Consider the following 21,976-nt stretch of genomic DNA (forward strand, 5'->3'; position numbering starts at 1 on the left):
AGCAATTATTTTTTTTTTAATTAAAAGATGCAGAGGTTTACTAAATCTGAACAAGCGCCCACATTCTCTTTTTGGGAGTGGAACCAAGGGATGATTCAGATGGGGAGACAGGCAGCAGGGTCTAGGGAATAAAGAGTCATGAGATCCCAGTTTTATTCCTGGCTCTGTTAAGAATTGCCATGTGACTACCAGCAAGCTACTTCTCAGTGGGTCTCTCAGTTTTCCCTTCTCTAAAAGAACACAGTCTTAACCCTGTCCTGTAATTTACTCTGTGATCTCCTTGCAAAAAGGGAATGGAAGGGATTATATGAATGTGGTGAAGGGCTAGCTAGAGGGAGTGCTAAGCTCCTAAGACCTGGACACCAGGCACATACAAGTATCCTTCATTTTCAATAAAGAAACTTGGCAGTACTTCTGATCTAGACAACTGATGAAGCAGAATATTAGCCTGACTTGATGCAACCTGAAGTTTAATGATTAAACAATTCAGGTTAAAGGACATCATAGGTTAGATGGCACCATCTATTAGAAAAGTTATGAGCCCACATTGCAGCTCCAACAAGCATGTTAACACCCACAAAAGAATTCAAAGGGTATTTATAAGTCAGAAGATCTTTAAGAACTAGAACATTCTTACTGAGGGAGAGGAAGCAGGCAATGAATGAAAGTAGGAGAGGCACCTCACCTATAATAGCCAGAATGGGTAAGGCTTTGTAACTGAACACTTCCTTTTTTAATCTCAAGTTTCTAAAGATTCCAACTTCTTATAACGGAGGCTATTTTTTTCCTACTAATTCCAATTTCAGAATAGACAATCAGTGAGATATATATATATATATATATATATATACACACACACATATATTTGTATATGTATTTTGTGTATATATACATACACATACATGTGTATGTATATATACACAAAATACAAATATGTAAACATATATATACACACATATATAGATATATATGTATATCTATCTATCTATCTATACCTATAGATACAAAAATATATACAAAATCTGTTATTAGCTTAATTTAAGGCAAGGTTAGCTATCAATACATAGTCAGAATTTGGAGAGGGACAGTGGTTAGCTTATTATATAAATGAGCAAATGAAAATCACTCCTTGACCTTGGCAACTTTCAATTCTGGAGCAAAAGGAAGGAACTCGAAGAGAAGAGACAAAAAATCCAAGTCCAGTCACATCAGTACAGTTATAACTAGAAGTAGCAGATAGCATCTTCCTGTCAGGGGATGATGCAGCTGCCAGTTTGCCAAAATGGGAGACCCCCCCAACCCAGGGCCATCAGTTTCTAGCTCTTCTACCCTCAGGCTCACACGCCACCTGAGGAAACTACACATACCTCTTCTTCCAGCTTTACCACCTTGGCCTGGGCATTGCTCAGCGCCTGGTCTCGGATTTCGATGTGTCGCCTTTGGTCCTCATTGGTAGAACGAGCAGTGGCCAGCTCCGCTTCCAGTTTCTCCTTCTCACGCTGGCTCTCCTTATCTATCAGGACATGAAATATCAATACTGCCATCCCAGAGCTCGCTCAAAACCTTACCTGAGCAAAACTGATAGTCATACCCATTCCTGGACATTTTAGTTTTGTAACACCCAGTAACAAGAAGCAGGATGCCGAGATCTGGACTCTTACCACTGGTTCTACCACTAAATTGCTGTGTCAATTTAGAAGTCACTTAACAATGGTGGTTTGTGCAGAAGCAATGAGGAAACAGATGTCAAAAGTATTGTGAAAAATATTATACAAAGGTGAACACAAAAACACATATAGACACACATATATCAGAAGAACAGGTAGGCTTGTCTCCTCCATTTTATTTCTTCAAACAGTCTTCTATTGGCCAATGAGCCATTGAGCCTCCACAAAGTTTCCCCATCATTTCCTCAATAGACAGTCTACTAAATCAATTAAAAAATCGATATTAAATTGATCAGAAAAAAATGGTATTTCATAAAAATGCATAAAACTGGCAATGTCACCCTTTATTCACTAACATAGTTATCAAACTGAGGTCAATCTGAGATGACACTGTAGGTACAGATGACCATGACACGTGGTTATGCCCCATGCCCTTCTAGGTCCCTCCGCTCTTAACTCTGACAGACCTCACACAAAAACTCAAACGAGCAGTTTTGATGCTCAGTGGCAGGAAGAGTGCCCTTCCTCTCAAGACAAGCATACTTAAGTCTTTAGGAGAGACTTTATCTGGCTACACCACAAGGCATGGCATGTGGGCTCTTAGTTCCTTGACCAGGGATCAAACCTGCATCCCCTGCCTTGGAAACTCAGAGTCTTAACCACTGGACTGCCAGGAAAGTCCCTGTAGGAGAGACTTTAATAGGGCAACCTACCTTTCTTCCCATCTTGACTTTACATACCTATTCAGATGTACCTTGGGAAGAAATAAATATTTGTTGAATACTTATTGCATACCAGGTATTGTACTAACTTAATCCTCAGAACAACCATGCACGACAGGTGTTGTATTATTCTCTTCTCCATTGTGCATGTGAGAAAACAGAGTCTCTGAGAGCTTGAGTACCTTGTACCATGTCCCACACCCTTAAGGCCAGGTTGTTCTGAGCTCTTTGTACTGTACCAGACAGCCTTCTTCTAGGATTAGGTTGGTCTGGCCTGTCTAGGGGGCCTTTTCAAGAGTATTTTCTTGGCTCCTGCCATACTTCCAACCATGTAGCACTCTGCGGATGCCCAAAGGCAAAAGAAATGACAGAGCCACACAAGTCATGCCCTCTTCCCTACCTACTAGGCTCCTTCCAGAACCATTTGACAGTCTTGGACACTGCTGCTAACACAGTTTGATCAACTAAATGACCACATTTGAGAAACCAGCAGCAGAACTCTCAGGACACCTGAAATACCATCTCCACACAGGGAGTTTGTGAAGTCAAAGATCCAGGGCCAAGAACCCATACATTCTCTGTGTTTTAAACTGGGAGGCCACCACCATCTCCACCAGCAAAGTAGCCTCCAAGGGACACCACAAAAGCAACTTCACAACAACTTACACTAAGCATTGATGACACCAGAAAAGCAACATTCCTTCCTCTAAGGCAAACTGACAAAAGAACAGGAAGCTCAGGGAAATGAGGAAGGAAAAAAAAAGCTCCAGTTCTAAAGCCAAAGCACAAGAGAGCAACCCAGGAAGGGAGGGGGATATTGTAAGTGAAGATCAAACAAACTGGTAAAAGCTGACTGAAAGCCGCATGGAGTGACTTGAAAGGGTCATGTGGAGGCCCAACGAAGATGCGGCCCAGTGGATCCCCACGAAGCACTTCTCCAGCTGAGAACGGCACTGGTGGAGGCCGAGGGTAGCAGCCACCAAACCTTGGGCATCTGCAGAAGTCAGAGGAGATCATCTATTTCCTCCCGACTTGTCTCGCCTTATGGACTCAATCCACTGTGTAGTTTTTTACTGCTGTTTTTACTGTGGCAGTTGGAAAGAATGAAACATTGTCTAGCTGGGTGGAGTCCATTAGGGACCCGATAATGAAAAAGATTAATTCATTGTCCTGGTCCTAGGAGTATTTCCAGACAAAGGAAACACTATTAGGATGAAGACATAGCTCTGCCCTCCCGCACAACCTCCAACTCCACACTAGAGTCACTAGTTGAGGCCTTAGCCATGGTCTCCCTCTAGTTCCCCTTGCAATCCTCCAATATGGACTTATATGATATAAAAAGGATGTTGACGGGAGCCCCAGGTACAGGTTAGGTATTCTAAGCACTTGTCTCAGTCCTACGTGGTAATCTCATCTCTTCCAGAACCAGCAGATGCAGCCTTCAATGATAAGTCCCTTCAATATGAAGGGATCTCAAGTTTACCAAGGTCCTTTTCAGCTAGCTATGACAAAAAGCCAGAATTCCAAGGGGCTTCTCTGTTTTAATACAGAAGGAGTTATGTTGATGTGACTCGATGTTGTGGCAAGCAGCCTTCGTGGCCAGAAGGAAAAAAACAATCTCTCAACTTGATGCTTAAACAGGAAAAAGAATCCTTATATGACATTCACTCTTACTGGCTGTTTTAGGAGGCTATATAGAACTGCATAACCTTTTCATACACCTCACTCCCACGCGTACATGAATACCTGCTGCTGAAGCTTTCAGACTTACTTTTTGCAAAGAGCTGAGAGATGGTTTTTCTGGTATCTTCTGACCCCTCATATTCCTTCTCTGCAAGCTGCTTGTTGGCCGTCTCCAGACGCTCTGTGGAATTTGGAGACAATCAACAGGGCCCTGAGGACAAACTTCCAAGCACAAGCTATTTGCCCTCTAAATACTGATCTTGAGCAAAACAAGCCTGTCTCTTCTTATTACACAAGAAGGGGTGACACAGACAAAGGTTTGCAAACGTGGATCCCAAAACAACACTAGACCATGACGGGAAAGTAGGAGGCAAGTACTTTAACACTTTCACTCCTCACTGACAAAACCTAAGTCCAAATTTCTAGATTCCATCCAAGAAATCTGTCCCTGAATATATGATATTTTTCATTCACTGGGAAAAAAGAGCACCAGAGTTATTATAAAATGTTTAAATTTAAATCTTTATATAATCTTTAAAGCCAGAAAGGAAGACAAGTAGCATAGACTATGGGGGCAGGCCAACTGGGTCCAGGAGACCTGAGAGGATAACTGTCTGATTTACACATCAGTTCATCCCCCTTTAATTAAGAAAGCTTAGGACCAGACATGACTGTAGTCACAAAAACCTAGCCTGTCTATGCTCTGTAACTTGCTGACCATCCCAGTGGGCTGGACAAGACCCAGAAGCCTCACCATGTGTTCCTTAGCTTAGCCCTTCCCTTCACCATCCTTTTTTAAAATTGAAGTATAGTTTACAATGTTGTGTTAATTTCTGCTATACAGCAAAGTGATTCTGAGATATATCTATATCTATATACACATTCTTTTTTATATTCTTTTCACTGAAGTTTATCAAAGGGATTTTTTGTTGTTGACTGCTAGAGGTACTGGTAGGCTCTGACATCCCTTTCTATCATAGGATATTGAATATAATTCTCTGTGCTATACAGTAGGATCTTGTTGTTTACAGTAGGACCTTGTTGTTCCCTTCATCCTCTTGACCGATGCCTTTCAGTGATTCTCTCACCTCTCAGATCCCTGTTGAAGTCATGCATTCTCCGAATCTCGCCCTCAAGCTTGTTTCTCATAGCTTTCTCCAGGGCCTCTCTTTTGGAGGATGACTTGACAAGGTTCTCATATGCCTCTGAGACTCGCTGGATTTCTGTCTCCACCTGAACAACAAAAATGAAAGACAGTGATGATGGTAGGAAGTGGATGGGGGAAGAAGATCTGAAAACATATATGCAAATCCTTAATGACAACTTCTCCCAGGGATTTATGGATGGCCAGGAGGCAATCATAATACAGTCAGATAAGAAAAGTTTCCTGAAAAAATTTCTAAGTTCAACCTCAAGCTCAGTAATTAACTCACCAGTCCCCAAGATTTCCTTAGGTTAAAAACAAATATGTTTATCTGTCTTCAGAGAAGGTTGTAGGAGAGGATAAATTTCATAAGTATAGTTACAAATGATTTTCCTTTCCTTTCTTAATTTAGAAAACAATAATAATGTATATAGTTACTGCAAAGCATTCAAAGGGTTTTTATATGTTTATTTCTATCCGGGCTGATATTGGCCTACACAAGATACCTCTCCCCCATTTTAGGAAAGAGAAGACTGAGATGGCCTTTTACTAGAAGGCAGAGGCACAGATGAAAACTAAAAACCCCAAGACTCAGCCTCATTAGTTAGTTCAGTTCAATTTAACAAACATTTACCAGGGGCCAAAAATTACTGCAACTCTTTAAAGCACTGTGGGGTGTGTAAATATGAATAAGGACATTACAGCTGCCCTCAAGAAGCTTTCAATCTAATCAAGTAAAAGAATACCAGGAGAGATATGTTATTAAGAAAAGTTGGAGTAGTGTTATAAATTGTAGGGGAGAAAGAGGTTGTTCCTGTTTGGGGGTGAAGGGAGAGGAGAATTTCAGGGAGGAGGTGGTATTTACAGTCAGATCCTGAAAGCTGGGTTAAATTTCAATGAGCAGAGGTGAGGGGAAGGGTATTCTATTCTAAGTGAGTGAATGCATTCCCAGAATGACCAGTAGTCTAATTTGGCTGGACACTGTGGGGTACACAGGGAGAAGCTGGTAAGATCTGGCTGCAAAGACAGATTGGAGTCAGGTCATAAAAGGGCTTTAATGCCAGGCATTTGGACTTTATCCCATAGTCAATGGGACACCGTAACAGATTTTTTAACAGAAATTCATGATTAGAGTTGTGTTTTATGACACTCCAGCAAATCTTGTAAAAGGTAAACACATACATACACACACAATGTATACATACACACACAACCTCAAAGAGAAAGGATCCCGCCCTGAATCAGCCCAAATTGGGAAGAAAATAAGAAATCTGACTCTAGAGTCTCTCTGGAACCAGTAGAGCTTCACTGTACATGTCACAACCACAGAGATATTTGCATATGATTTGTATAAGACAAGTAAACCCCATTGCCTATTAAGTAATTTTCAAGTTAAATCTGACTCCTGCAACCATTCTGCATTCCTTCTCAGCTTTTCACTATCCTCCTTAACAAAGCTCAGGCTACTTTAGGGGGAGAAATATTAGCACCCCTCCCCCCGCCCAGTGGGAGACTCAGGGAAACGTGGGGTTACCAAACAACTCTGATTGCACCTGCCCCAGCTCCAGCATGATGCCTGAGGCGGGACTGCCTGCAAACAAATGAAGCTTACATCACAGAAAAGAGCAGACTTGAGAGTGTTTTTTTCCTTGCAGATGGTACCAAGATAGCAGCACAGAAGGTGAAAACTGGTGAATGGCATTTAGAGACAAGATCTGCAAGGCCTGAGCCCAATAAAGCTTTTGCATGAAATTCAAGTGCTTGGTAGAGAAAATAAACATTTCTATTTGAAAGAGCAGGCTTGGTGCTGGTCCGCTCTGGGCTGTCTTCAGAGTACAAGGTTTTCTAGTGCCCCACGAAGTGCCACACCTGGAAGGCAGTCCCCTTTGTTTATGTTTTTATGGAAGTATATTTGGTGTACAATACTGTAGAAGTTATAGGTGTACAATACAGTGATTCCCTATTTTTAAAGGTTATACTCCACTTATATAAAATATGGGCTATATTCCTCATGAAGTGAAAGTTGCTCAGTCCAGTCTGATTCTTTGTGACCCCCTGGACTATACAGTCCATGGAATTCTCCAGGCCAGAATACTGGAGTGGGTAGCCATTCCCTCCTCCAGGGAATCTTCCCAACCCAGGGATCGAACCCAGATCTCCCACACTGCAGGTGGATTATTAACCATCTGAGCCATCAGGGAAGCCCAAGAATACTACAGTGGGTAGCCTAACCCTTCTCCAGTGATCTTCCCAACCCAGGAATTGAACGGGGTCTACTGCATTGCAGTTGGATTATTTACAAGCTGAGCTAGCAGGGAAGCTGGCGTTGTGTAATATATCCTTATAGCTTATTTTATACCTAATAGTTTGTGCCTCTTACTCCCCTCCCCCTATGTTGCTCCTCCCTCTTTCCCTCTCCCCACTGGTTATCACTAGTTTGTTCTCTGTATCTCTGAGTCTGCTTCTTTTTTGTTATATTCACTAGTTTGATGTAATTTTTTGATTCCTCATATAAGTGATTTCATTCAGTATTTTTTTTTCTGACTTATTTCACTTATCATAATACCCTCCAGGTCCATCCATGTTGTTGCAAATGGCAGAATTTCATTCTCTTTATGCCTGAGCAGTATTCCATCTTCTTTATTCATTTATCTGTTGATGGACACTTAGGTTGCTTCCATATCTTGGCTATCGTACACAATGCTGTTATGAACACTGGGGTGCATGCATCTTCTTGAATTAGTGTTTTGTTTTGTTTTTTCAGATACACATCCAGGAATGGAACTGCTGAGTCATATGATAGTTCTATTTTTAGTTTTTTGGGAAACCTCCATACTGTTTTCCATAGTGGCTACATCAATTTACCTTCCCTTCCTACTGGCAGTGTATAAGGGTTCCTTTTATTCCGCATCCTCATGGAAGGCAGCCCCTTTACTCAAGTTGTTCAGAGTACTATTTCAAGACATTGTACCAATCCTTTCCCAATACCATTTGTAGATACTGCCCCCACTAAAAGGGCAAGTTGTACATCTGTCAACAGGAAAAGGAGACACAGAAGGGCATATCCATCGGTTTGGTCTGTGGTGGGAGGTGAGGGGAGAGAGAGGATGGTGGTGGGTTTCCAGGTTGATTCTATCTACTTCTTCCCCTCATGAGCCTCAGGCCTTCTTATTTTTCCCAGCACCAGCTGACATCTACCTTATTCCCCTCATTTGTCCTCTTCTAACCCACCTGTGCCTCTAACCCACTGCAGCGTTGGGTCAGCTTTCACTTCTCCCAGCACTCCAGCTGTCCCAATTGCACTTCGTTGAGGCATCTTTCCCCATATTGGAGAACAAAACAACCCAGACTCTGTTCTGCTCCACCTCCCTGCCACCCATCTTCCCCCTCATTTACAAAAAAAAATTCACTATCCTCTAGAAAAGAGAGTCTGTAGAAGATCTGGGTTCACCCTTTATTTACTACATCAAAGATGGGGCCAGGGCCACCACAAATAAGAGTTTAGGGAGCACTGTCAACTGTTAAACCTAATCAGCCGAACTGGACCAGTCTGCTTATAGTGTGTGAGTACCAATGTGATGAGACAGGGGCAGGTATGAGAGAAGAGGGAAAATTTTAAATTGGGGGCAAAGCCAGTAAGAAACATTTCTCACTCAACAACCCCCATCCATCCAGACTTGGGAACATTAGGCTGCGGTAAAGGCATTTTTTTGTTCCATAAAAATACTTAGCTGATAATAAGCCCTCCTCTCCTTTAGGACTCAGATCTGGTGTTTACACAGTGTTAGCTTCATTCAGGCCCCTGAAATTTCCACTGTTGGGTGTCTCCTGAGGACAGAGTTACTGAACAATACCAGGCAACCTCCCTTCCCTCCTCCACCTTCATCCTCACATCCCTGAGCAGTCTGCATTGTCTGGGAGATCAAACCAAAGGAGCTCCACAATGACAGAAGTTGCAAAGAGGCTGCCAAAGGCAGAACCCTATTCACCACCAGCCACAGGAAGCTAAAAGCTAAGGTTCCTAGTTTAGGGCACTCAAGACCTAAAGTCCCAGCTGCAAAAGACTCAGGAGGGGCCCAGGGAAGAATGTGAACTTGGGACATACACTCCTTTTGCTACTTCCTTAGCCTCGGGCTGTCACATGTCACCCATCTGTGGTGTGCTAAACCCCTCCTGCCCCCCACACACACCAGAGGAGAGCAGATGTTTCATTTGAGCTGAGGGAAGGACCAACACAAGAAGGGGGGAAAGTAAAGGGCATTGAAAAAGTTACAATGAAAACTACCACTTGGAAAAGTACTCTAGGCCCTTTCCAGAACAAGGCAGGTCAGGATCTAACTTCAATGATGAGATTTTTCTGGGAACTATGGATTTATAGTTAAGATTCAAATTCAGTATTTTGTATTTGGGAAAATGTAATCAAAAGGAAAAGTCTTTATGCTAGCAGGTACTTCTCCAAAAGAGCCCTCTCCAGTGTTGTTGACCTTCTGAAGCAGTTTCCCTGCCTTTTGTAATTCTCAAACACTCAGTTAAGCTTTCTTGGGGGCTATGGCTTTCTGTGAAATGTTACTTCTAGAGAGGCAGAAGGTTTTTCTAAAGTTTGCTCCATCTAACCTTCAGATATAAGAATCCTGAAGACCCGCCCATATGTCATACAGGGGCCCACAAGTGGACACTTTTATATCAATATTAAACAAATAAGATTTCAAAAAGACTCAAATAGCCCCATATGGAGGTCTCACCTTCTGCAGTCTCGCCACCTTCTCATAGCATCCTTCCAACTCCTGCCGCAAGTTCCGGTTCTCATCTGAGAGAATCTCAACCATCTGCTGGGCTCTGGAAACAATGGCAAAAGGGTCGGCTGGCATTGGCTGATATGAAGCAGACGACTGCTGAGCTCGTGGCATAGCGGAATAGCCTTCTCCTGGCTGCTGCTGCTGCTGGTGATGGTGGTGATGGTGTGACTGTGGCTGCTGTTGACTCAGGCCAGGCTGGGGGAGACGGTAATGATCCCCCTGGTGAGCCTGGTTAGGAAGGAAATGCTGCTGTGGCCTAGGCAGGTGAGCCGAGTGGTCTCCTTGGCTGGGGACCAAGGGGTGTTGGGCAGGAGACAATCTAGTAGATGGTGGAGACTGCAGCAAGGGCAAGGAACCCCCAGATGTGAGGGAAGAAGTAGGGCTGTGAGGCTGAGAGTTCCGGGCTGACAAAGGCAATGAGATGTCCTGTGTTGGCCTGGAAAACACGGAGGGTGTACTCAGGTTAAGCTCCCACTTGAAGGCACAAGAAAGGGAGATGTGGAGGCTCCTGGGCCCCCAGAACAGGTGCAAAATGAGGAGCAGGCAGGGTTGGACTACAAGGTCTCTCCCAAGACCTCTCCAGTCCCTTCCACACCTGGCCTCCTCTCAATACCTGACCCACAGAGGTGTGATCCTATGGAGGACAGATCAGATGATCTCAAAGGTTGCTTTGTGAAAATCAAAGTAATGCATCCTTATACACTTGTTTCTCAAGTCTAAGCATTTCAAATGCGTCTTTGACAACGTAATTGTCACCTCATGATTTTAAACTAAGCTTTTTCTGGCATTCTGTATATGGCCCTGCACACAGAAAGAGTCACAGAAAGTTCGTTCCACTTGCCCAGAAGGAAAGAGCAAACCGTCATCAAATCCACCCCTCATCTTGTTATCTGCAACTCTCTTGGATAATTCATATAGTCAGAAAAAACTACCTGAGGATATACAGGTACTTACTATATTAGAGACACCAAATAATTATTGTTGATGACAGTTGTTAATAACTGAATGATGCTTTTTAGCAGCAATAATTCCAAGAGTTGGAAGGGATTATAAGTAACACTATCATACAATTTTGATGTACTGAATCACAAAATGTAAGGACTGGAAAGGCCTTAAATAAATTATGTAATCCAACTCTGTCAGTGGACAGAGGGGGAAACTGAGGTCCAGAGAGGAGAAGTATTCTGCCAAATATTATAGAGTGAGTTAGAAGCAGTGCCAGGGTAGAAGAAGCTAAGTGCCATTTTCAGGTTCTTTCCACTACTATTAAATAAAGTGCACTGATTTGTAGTGATGTTCAGATTCCCAATCTATTACTTATAGAAAGTTCCAGAAAGAGAACTTTGGCACATGGTTTAATGTGACTTTTCCATTTTGGTACCTAATACTGGACTATGAGCCATTAATGGAAACAGTGTATGCAAATTGATCATTTCCACCATTGCTACAACCAGGAAGAATATCTGTCAGTATACACCAAACACACACAAAAAATGTTCACCTCCCTGTCCCTGCCCAGTTAACCTAACATACTCCCACATCTAGTGGATGCCTGTCCTACAGTTGTTATTTCTCAATCCAGGGAAGACAGATGGCTAAGAGCACAGGATTTGGATCCCAACAGAGTTTGGAGACCTTTCCTACTGCTTACTAGCTGTGTAACCTTGCTCAAGTTACTTCATCTGCATGAGCCTATTTTCTTCCCGAGGTCACAAAAGAATTACTAAAATACTGGGCTTTTCTCAGTGTTGAATTACAAACAGTCTCATATCTACCTCCCAATGAGAATGGTTGACCCTGTTAGTGATTTTACTTATGGGATATCCACTTAATCTTTGCACTAAATTGCATAAAATTTGTGGTGAAACTGGGACAAATCATCAGGAGCAATTAACTTTTAACTGGCATTCCTGATGCTAAAGCACATTCCCTCCCACACATAACTCCAGTTATCATTACTGTTTATTTATCTATCACTACAAGAGATCCTCACTATGACGGATTTTTACCACTACAAAACCATTCCAAACACTTGCTCACACATACCCAATAACCCAGATGTTCACCAGAGCCCTCAAACCTACTCAAGTTGAAGGTTGTTGCTCAGCCCCATCAGTGCCTCTGGTGTACCCACATTTTTCCAATTTCACATATCTGTCACTATAAATAATTGCTGAATACTGAAGTGGGCAAACTACTTGTGGACAGAAGAGTTTACATGGTTTTCATGATGACGACTGGAAAGTTGCTACCCTACATAACCCTTATGTCTGAGAGTTCAAAGCACTTATGCAATCAGAAGCATGGGAGCTGTTTATAAACTTATGTGGGGGGAGTCTGTCTCCATTTTTCATACTGTGGATCTTTAGTTTCCTCAGAGGTTAAATGGACTATGTACTCTCCTTCCACTTTGAGTAAGAGCTATTATAAATTGGGTTGGCCAAAAAGTTCATTTGAGTTTTTCAAAACATCTTGCAGAAAAGCCTGAATGAACTTTTTGGCCAACCCGAGTTAAACTATGGCATCCTGGGATCTGTTAGGGCTTACGTCTCAGGCAGAAAAGAGGGGCTGAAATTTCATGTTCTCTAATCCAGTCCTCAAATTTTAAGGGGAAAATGACAATATTAACGTTCATCCTCATTGCCAGGATGTGTAAACCCAAGGCCTGGGAGGTGTTCTCTTTTAAAGACTGAACGCCCAGCTGTGAACTGGGCTTCCTCCCCTCAGCTCCCCTGGGTCCTACCAGCAACCTAGACCTCTCTCTCAAACGGACCAGCCACTGACCTCTCTCCCACCTGTAGACCGAAAGGCCTCCCCATGCCCTGGACAGAGCCTTGCAGGGGCCTTGTGGAAGGGGTGACCACACGTGCCTGGAAGGAGGCTCCAGAGTTGGATAAGCCCAGGTTGGTAGTGGCCATGACCACGACTGTGGGCTGTGCCTAGAGATAAATGGAGAAGAGGCAGCTGCCCTTCACATTTCCCAGGCTGGAAAAGGAAGCAGATTTCCGTGCACCGTGATGTTGGGAAAACTGAGGCAGTCCAACCCTGGCAGGTTTGCAAACACGAAGCAAGGCTTGGGCAGTCGTAAAAGAAGAGAAAGCCCTCCAGCCAACGAACTCCATCTGGATCTCAGCATCCGCCCACCATGAAAAAGCAGGACAGTATTAATGCTTGTGTGAATTCCCCCCTGAGAGAAGGGGACTGAGGAACTACGGGTGTGGGAGAGAGCTAGGGGAAATGTCAGAGGAAGCAAACCTACACTCAAGATAGAGTAATTGTAATAATGGTAATAAGGGTGTCAGCTGGGTGAGTGACACTCTCCCCAGCTCCTTCTACTGACATATTAACCAGGAACAACAAGGCACGTGCAGACAACAGAATCACACGAACCCATGGAAGCCCTGACCTGCCTCCCTGCCCCTTCCCTCCCTTTGTCCTTCTGCTTCCTAAGACAACCTGGGCCTCCGGTTCTCTGTGGAAAAGGAGACCTGACAGACATGCAGGACAGAAGCCAGGGACCAAAATCAGCATCTCCCCGAAGCCAGGGAAAATTCCCACCCAGAGACAGCTTGTGAGGACACAAACGGAAAGCAATCGAGCTGACACTGCAACTTATACCCTGCCCCCTCACTGACTGGAGCCCCTACTCTTCCCAGACACATGTCACCCCAACCCCCCACCCCAGCCCCCAATGCACGCAAGACAGTCCTAGCCTACACGTATGCATGCTCCCCATACACCCTCTCACCAGATCAGGTGCCAACAGCCTGGAACCCAATTTATTCTCCCCACAGAAACTGCCTTTCCCAAGCTCTGTGATGGTCACTCTCTGAAGCCTGGAGAGAGCTGCAAATTCCTGATTGTTTCTCTTGCACAACCAACTCTGCTCTAAGCTACAGAGTTAGGTCACCCTTAGATTCCACTAAACAAGGATTTCAAGAAACCTCAGATCTGGGCACGATGTCAACAACTGAAAGGAGGTGGCTGCTTTACAAACAGAAAGGATTTGATTTTTAAAAGCAGTTGATAAATGCATAAACCCCGGCTGCAGAAAAGGCTCAGCACTTAGACAAAGATTCAACAAACTTTTAATTCTTCAGATGGCCTGGCCTTGTTTCCCATCTGGAGTTCAGGGCATTCAGGATATTTATTTTTTAAGTGGGGAGGAGGGCATAGAGAAAATGAAGTAATAAAAAAGACTGTTTATAACATTGTGTTCATCTTAACAGCAAATCTCTAGCATTTCACAGCACCTCTGAAAAAGAAAATGGCAACCCACTCCAGTACTCTTGCCTGGAAAATCCCATGGATGGAGGAGCCTGGTGGGCTACAGTCCATGGGGTCGCCAAGAGTCGGACACAACTGAGCGTCTTCACTTCACTTCTGAAGGTCAACAAAGGTTTTTTTGGACAACAATTTGCTCAAAGAGCTTGCTCTGAATCTTGATCTGTAATTTGTGGATTAAGAACTAAGTATTTTGTCTTCTAATTGTTTGGTACTAGCAGCAGTTACTTGGAAAGGTACTCACAAACTGTCTAGCTAGTTGGTTTAAAGGAAATAAAGGAGGAAAAACGTACCTCCACCTAAAATGGTACACTTATGGAAAGCCATTCAAGGTCCTCCCCTTGGCAGGCATTCGTCAACATGTGCCACACCCTCACCTCAGGCTCTGCAAAAATTTTATTGCCAGTTTGTCTGCTGCAGACCCAAAACTCACAAAGAGCATCTTCTGATTAGGACTGTTTTAGGCTTGACTTTTCATTGAGCATGGGCTTTCCAGGTAACTCAGTGGTAAGGAATCTGCCTGCAATGCAGGAGGTGCAGGTTCGATCCCTGGGTAAGAGGGATCCTCTGGAGAAGGGAATGGCAACCCCCCAGTATTCTTGCCTGGAGAATTCCATGGACAGAGGAGTCTGGCGGGCTACAGTCCATGGAATTGCAAAGAGTCGGACACAACTGAGCATGCAGGCACATTCATTGAGCATATCACTCACCCTATTTCTCTCCCATGGCGGGCGGGGGGGGAACCACCATTTCTCTCCCATAGAGAAAAAAACACAAAACTATTTTCTCAAACCTGTGTGTTAAAATACTGCTCAAGAGAAGATAATCAGTGTGGGCTCTACTGCTTTGGGGAGCAGAGCAAGAGATCCATAGATAACATAGGAGGGAGGAGAAAATACAAATCTCTTCCGGTTAAATATATGCAACTAACTTTCTCTGGCGGTTTAATCAGTATGGAGGAAAAAAAAAAAAACCCTCTTTGGGCTCCTTAGTATTTATTTAGGCAGATCAAAGGGCTTTTCCATCTAGCTTCAAACACTGTGGGAGTCATTTCAGATCGCAAACAATACTCCTGAATGAGTTCTGAAAATAGCTTTCCTGGGAAGGCGGGCCATGTGCTAAGTGGGTCTTGGATTCTGCTCCACACCCCAGCCAACACATTCCCCTCCCACAAGGCAATACACACACATCCCATCCACATACAGGAGGGAGTCCCCCCAGACTCTTCCATGCTGATGAGAAGAGAAAAACAAAATCCCCCAGCTTCACTGACATGTTGCTGGCTTGCATGGGTCTCCACTAAGCTAAGCAGTCCAATGGACCAACCACTCCCCGGGTCCTTCACTGGGCAGATGGGAATCAGATTCTTGCTCATTTAAACCAGAAGGGCCCTGTCCCTTACCCCATTTCCTGTTCCAAGCCACTTATCAGAAGTTAGGCTCCTGCCCTTTGAAAGCTGCACAGCAGAGGTTGAAAAGGGTTAGGAAATCAACCTGAGTTAAGGAAAAAAAAAATCCTAAACTAGCAAAGTTAGGGGTGGAGCCCAAAGTGAATTGCCTCTGGCTAAAAAACAGGACCTGAAGGTGAAAAAAGTAAAATACCAGGAAATGCCAGGTGCATTCTCTTACCTTCACCCTACTCCACCCCTTGACTGCCTTCTTTCTCTCCTGAGTCACCCACTATACTTCAAGCCAAGAGACTCTTTCCCAAATGAGTAAGAGGGGACAGGAGACAAAAAGTTAGACATCAAAGAGATCATAGGCCTTGTCTGGGGGCTGCCTATGGAAAAAAGCCACCCATAATTACCCATGGTAATCAGGCAGGAATACCACATATAACTGACATCATTTTTGTCCAACCCTGAAACCTTCCCTCTGTAACCCATATGCTGAAATACTCCTGACTGGAGACATGGCCCCAGTAGGAACAATGAACAGAATCAAGGAATCATAAGGTCTAGTTGATACAGCAATAAGTCAATAGGCCCCTGAATAATTCAGAACTATATTTAGGGATTAATGAATATTCAGAACAGTCCTCCTGAACTAATGGCAAGTTGTACAGAAGCCATGGGAATATTTTTTTTTCTTCTGCATTTTAGCATTTGACCAAAACTTCTATACAATATGAGGTGAATCTAACTTAGATGTTTAAAAACATCACCAGCAACTACTAAACTCACTACAGAAGAAAGATTAAGCAGCCCAGACTTCGTGAACTGCAAGGAAGTACAAGGCTAGTCACATGCTGAACCTGCACATACAGAGTTCTCCCAACAATAATATCCAGATGCTTGTTTAGTGTCTGAGCGAATCATGGTAATTCTGCAGAAAGATTTGTTTGGAGAAATTAGTGAAAAGAATTTTGCGGAAGAGAATAAATGAAAGTGATAGGATATTCCAGACTCAGGTGCAAGATAATTTACTTGCCCTCAAAGGAGGGCTTAATAACACACAAGAAGAGGAACACTGCCTCTTCCTTCAATCTCCCAGGAGACTGGACAGTGAAATGCTACTGAAATCAAGACTTGTGCTCCTGTTCAGCCACTAGGCAGTTGAGGCCATGCTCACCTATAAAGTCAAGGGTATGTCAATTACAGGACTAATGATGTCTGAAGAAGGGTACACGTTCAGGTTGGCAGGACATTTACTAATCCGAGGGTCAGCCATGCATTGCAGAGTTTGTTACACCAAATGACTGCCCATTACTTCCCTTAAGGTTCCCGACACACAGCAGAAGCTGGTTGGGGATGAGGTCAGGGAATGACAGAAAGGGAACTGTCTTACCTGGCTGCTCCATACTCAGGGGGATGCTGATACCTCATCAGTTGCCCCTCTGTTCTCCCTGGCTGGTTCAGACGATGCTCACTATAGTAGTGCCCTGGCTCTTGGGGCTTGCACACTACAGATTGGGGTGGCATGCCCTTGAAGGGATACTCTGGTGGGGGGCCTCGATGTTCCATGCCCTTCAGGCTATGCTGGCTGGGAGGTGGCCCTTGGGCCTTGTAGAAATCACTGGAACTTGTGGGAGTCTTGTACAGGTCATTGGGTTGTGGTGGGGAGAGGGGAGCGCTGGTAACAGGCGGATGGGCCTTAACTCCACTGGTAGCCAGTGACATCTGCATGAGTCGTTCACTCAGGGAGCGAACGTGTCCTTGCTTAAGATCTCTGAGTCCTTCATCCTGGTGCATCTTTCCAGGATTGAGCCGCTGAACTGATGGGCGTCCCTCAGTCCTCATCTTCTGGTTGGTCACTCCAGTGACATAGAAGGCAGCTCCGACACTGGCATGCTGTTGGCCCCGAAAATACTGGGATTGGACCTTGGCTTCCTCATAGGTCGGGAGTTCTTCATTATTCTGCATCCGAGGAGACAGCTGTTTCTCCATGATGATGTTTTCTGACTGGATTTCTTGCCCCTGAGGTTCCTGTCGGGCAGCATGAGCCACAAGCTGTTGGTGGTGGTCTTGGGGACTCAGCACATCATTCTGAGGGCCTGGGTTCCCACTGGCACTGGGGAAAGGAGGGCCGTTCCCTGTGGCTTGCTGGTGTATGGCAAGCAGGTTGCGATTCTCATTGGGATTGCCATAGCGAAGCTGCTCTTGTAGCAGACGCTGCAACACCGTGGTTCCTCCACTTGGCTGTTCATCAGAATTTCTCATCTCTATTGCTGGTGGTGCCTTGTGAAGAGAGAGAGAAATTGGGCACCTGGGCTGCCCTTGACCTGGGAAGGGGAAACAGGAAGCTTAACACCCAGTTGATGGATAAATCAGTCCTCTAAAGGGGAAGAAAATGAGTATTTGGGGGGGTGAGGATTTCTCTGCAGAGATCAAGTAGAGAACTGAATCGAGAATTAATCAGTTAATTTGTTGACCACTTTTGGCTCTAGCATTAACATGAGGAGGAACTTGGAGGCATACGAGACCTCTGTTTCCTCTTTTACTTTTAGCCTGGGTTAAGTATTCACTCTTAACTCCTAAAAGGACTGGGGAAACCTGAAGCAGTCAAGTGAGGTTGTCAGAGAGTGCAATTTTCCTAGGCCCTTATCAAGTTCATCTCTCTGTATTCTATTGAAATGAAAAATTCAACTCCTAAGGTTGTGGCAGCAGGGGCAGGAAATTACCCCATAGGCAGGATCTGTAAAACAGTTCAGCATGTGGAGGGAGCTACAAAATGTCAAATGATAACTAAGATAAATAAAAAGTGATGAGAGAGCTTGGTTGTACCAGATAGAAATGATCTCTGCTTGATGCAAATCTTTTTCTCTGATCTCATAAAACCCTGAAACATTTTTTTTTTTAAATCCTTTTTTGTATTGTCCATTTTGGATGCTCCTTGGCTTAATAAGAGAAGAGCTTGGGATAACTGTTATTGACAAAGTTTCTCTTTCAGCCATCCAGGAATAGTCATTGAGCATTTGTTGTTGTTGTTGTTGGGTACGAGGAGTTTAAAGGGGAAGCCCTCTTTCATTTGAAGTGTGCCTCTGACAGTAGTATAGTATCCACAAATTCATTAGAAGCTCATTAAATCTTTGGACAGAATCTGTCTGTCATGTTAAGTCCTGCAATTTGATACTAAGCTTTAGTAGTGAAAACTTTCACCCCAAGGATCTTAAATAGTGTTGGAGAATGGACATGATGTCACGCCAAGTCACAGTTAGGTCAACCTGAGCCTCAGGTTCCTAGAGGAGAACTTTGGACTCCTGGCTCCCAGGTCCTGATTTCTATGATATGAAATAGTTTCCAGTGTCTCTGGAAACATGATCCCCTTTGCCTTCAATCTTACAGGGACTGACCCAGAAGATGTGTGTGGTAGCTGGAGAAAGGTCGTCCCCCTTCCTTTTCAACTTTTCTGATTACTGCTACCTGGTTTCTAATTGTTCTATTGAGCAGTTTGACTCCACAGTTAACCTTCCAGAGGCCCCCTTTAAATCCCATTTATCAGATTCTTGGGGGAAGCATATACCAAGGGGCTGAGCAACCTGCCCTTAAGTCCCCTTTCCCTCCCTGCTAATGACCCTCAGAGATTCCTGTATTTCAACTGCCAGACTGATATTTTCTATTAGGCTGACAAGTATAACATAAATCTCTCTTGGTGCCTTAAACTGGAAAGATGATTACCAAATTACTTCTCCTCTGTCAAAAGAAAAATAGAAATGGGAGTGTGTATGGTTAAAACAACACCACTCAGAAACCCCTCCTGCAAGGCAGGGAGATCCAGACCGTGAGCTGCCCCAGACTCTAGAGAGCACACCACCCCCTCCCACCCCACACCCACCCCACCCCGTACACACACAGGTTCACACACACACACTGGCACCCACGCACACTGATGGTCCATACCTATTTCTGCTTTCTTTTAGGCTTAAAGCCTTGCTCAGGATAGGGAATTCTTGCTTATGAGCAGCTCCAGAAACCGCAACAGTAGATTCCCTCTGCCCTAACACTCAGGTTCAGGGTAAGCGTCGCCAAGAATCCAACCACTGGTCACTCTGAAATGGTCAGGAGGGGGAGGGGGAGAAACAAAAATGTCGTTTCTATTTTGCCACCAATGGCCAACAGTTAACCAAACCAGTTCTTCAAAGGGGATGACTTCTCCCACTTTTTTTTAATTTTTTTTGCCTTTTATGTGAGTGGCAGAGTCCATTTCCACAAGGACAAAAGGCAATCTCAGTCTGGTGGCTGTATTCAGGAGGCCAGCCAGTCTCCTGGAGATAGAAAGGTGCAAGATGGCTCTGTCATAGCCTCACAGCCCTCAGGAGCTATTGCTCCCATTCTGAGTTGGAATGGTAGTTCAGGCACTAAGTCGTGTCTGACTCTTGTGACACCATGGACTGTAGCCCACAGGTTTCTCTGTCCATAGGATTTTCCAGGCAAGAATACTGGAGTGGGTTGCTATTTCCTTCTCCAGGGGATCTTCCCAACCCAGGGATCGAACCCAGGTCTCCTGCATTGCAGGCAGATTCTTTACCAGCTGAGCAACCATGGAGTTGGAATGGTAGGTGATGACAAAAGCTGTAACTGCCATCACCTTGACAGTGCAACCTTTAAACTGCTATCAACAGCAGGGGAGGTAAGTGGGGCTCATTGGCCCACATCCCAGAAGGGAAAGCAGTCATTAGAAAGTAGATTTTAGTAAAAAAAAAGAACACTTGGTGAAGCTCCCGATTAACAGCTACAGGCTCAGAGGGCCAGAAGAAAATCCCAACTTCTTGTCAACCAAGCCATTAAGTATTTGTTGCATCCTGGCTATTCCAGATATTTGCCAGCCTCACGCTAGACACAATGAGGGATACAAATGACACACAATATATAGTTCCTGCCCTCACAGAGCTTACAATCTGATCAACAGTCCATCCATTCTTACTAGAGTAGCAAAAGTGATGGCCCTTCTCCACACACAGCAGCAACTCTTCTCTGAGAAGATGGCTCCACTTGCTTTCTCAGTGCCCCAGTGTCTCCACGCAAGGAAACTACTAGACTCACATTATAGAGACTAGATGCAAATGCCCACCAGATATGGATTTGAGAGCCCTCACTTCAAATGACTCCTTTGACCCTCAGCAAAAAGCCCTGCAGGTGCAACCAAAATGGTTATGAAACTGAGGGGTTGAGGTGAGAGGCACATGATCTACATTCCTATTTTCTGCCCTGGACTAGCCATGACTCACTCATATCACTTAAAGGAAAGCCTTTAATCTGCACCAGGGACGCCATTTGAGGAGCAAAGCAATGCAAAGGAAGCACACCCGCGTCCCTGTGCTTTGGGAGCATGTCCAAAACATCCAAGTTGGAAAAAAAAAATCTACAAAACCGCACGGTGATTAATTTAACATTATTTCCTTGCAATGTTGCCAAAAATAAAGAGAACAGATATAGAGTGAACAAACACGGATATTTGTCTTTCCATCTTGTCTTGGTCCAATATATAATGACAATCAAAAAGCAAAATTAGGCAAGGTAATTGTTTTAGGGTGTCTCCCCTAATTTCAAAAGCAGAGGAACAACTTTTAATTGGAATCAATGCTGGACTGCTAACAGAGCAATGGTAAATAACTGCTGTGTTTCTACTGCCCAACTTTGAACAAAACAGTTGTCTTTTTTTTTTTTTTCAAACGAAACACACAGAAAACAGGGTTTTAAACTTGAGCCCCTGGTGAGAAACCACCACGACTCTTTTCCAGGACTATTTAGATTCTTCATGCTGATTTTGCCTGGCTTGCTCCTAACACCCAGCTCCTCACCAAGAAAACTTATCCAACATCTTGCTCTGTTCCTTCAATTTTGTCCCTTCTCCTCCATATCCTTTTCAAAACCCAAATCACTTTGTGTCAACTAGACAGACTGTCCCTTCCCAGCACCCCGCCCCCTGGCCTTTTTGTTTCTGTTTAAAAGAGGAAAAGAAATCAGTCTAAGAAAAAAGCTTTGCTGATTCCTTTCCAGTTAACCGATTTTTTTTCCCCTACAAAACTTATATTCATCTACATGTTCAGAGTCACATAAGAAGGAAAACACTACTCCATTTTTTTATTAGAGAAAAGATAGGAAGATTCCTTGTCTCATGCGCAAGAACTAAAATAGTGTGAACTTTGCAACCTTTTATCTGCCCGCAGCTTTAATCATGCCACTGCCAGGGGTCTGATATCATCTTCAATCAATAAAATAACCTTGTTTCTCCTGTACAA

The 21,976-nt window shown here is 44.0% G+C and overlaps 1 protein-coding gene across 1 annotated transcript in view; it reads right to left on the bottom strand.

Annotated features, from left to right (window-relative positions):
* AMOT (angiomotin) overlaps positions 1 to 17,954 on the bottom strand; it is a 45,745-nt gene extending 27,791 nt beyond the window's left edge. Inside the window, exons 1-5 of the mRNA XM_068962622.1 lie at positions 17,083 to 17,954; positions 9,959 to 10,448; positions 5,161 to 5,305; positions 4,161 to 4,253; positions 1,368 to 1,513 (exon numbers count right to left, since the gene is read on the bottom strand). Of these exons, the coding sequence (XP_068818723.1) occupies positions 1,368 to 1,513; positions 4,161 to 4,253; positions 5,161 to 5,305; positions 9,959 to 10,448; positions 17,083 to 17,954 (1,746 nt within the window). The remainder of the gene's footprint in view (positions 1 to 1,367; positions 1,514 to 4,160; positions 4,254 to 5,160; positions 5,306 to 9,958; positions 10,449 to 17,082) is intronic.
* Positions 17,955 to 21,976: the final 4,022 nt, after the last annotated feature.

This window comes from Capricornis sumatraensis, chromosome X (assembly GCF_032405125.1).
Source record: "Capricornis sumatraensis isolate serow.1 chromosome X, serow.2, whole genome shotgun sequence".
Lineage (NCBI taxonomy): Eukaryota > Metazoa > Chordata > Mammalia > Artiodactyla > Bovidae > Capricornis > Capricornis sumatraensis.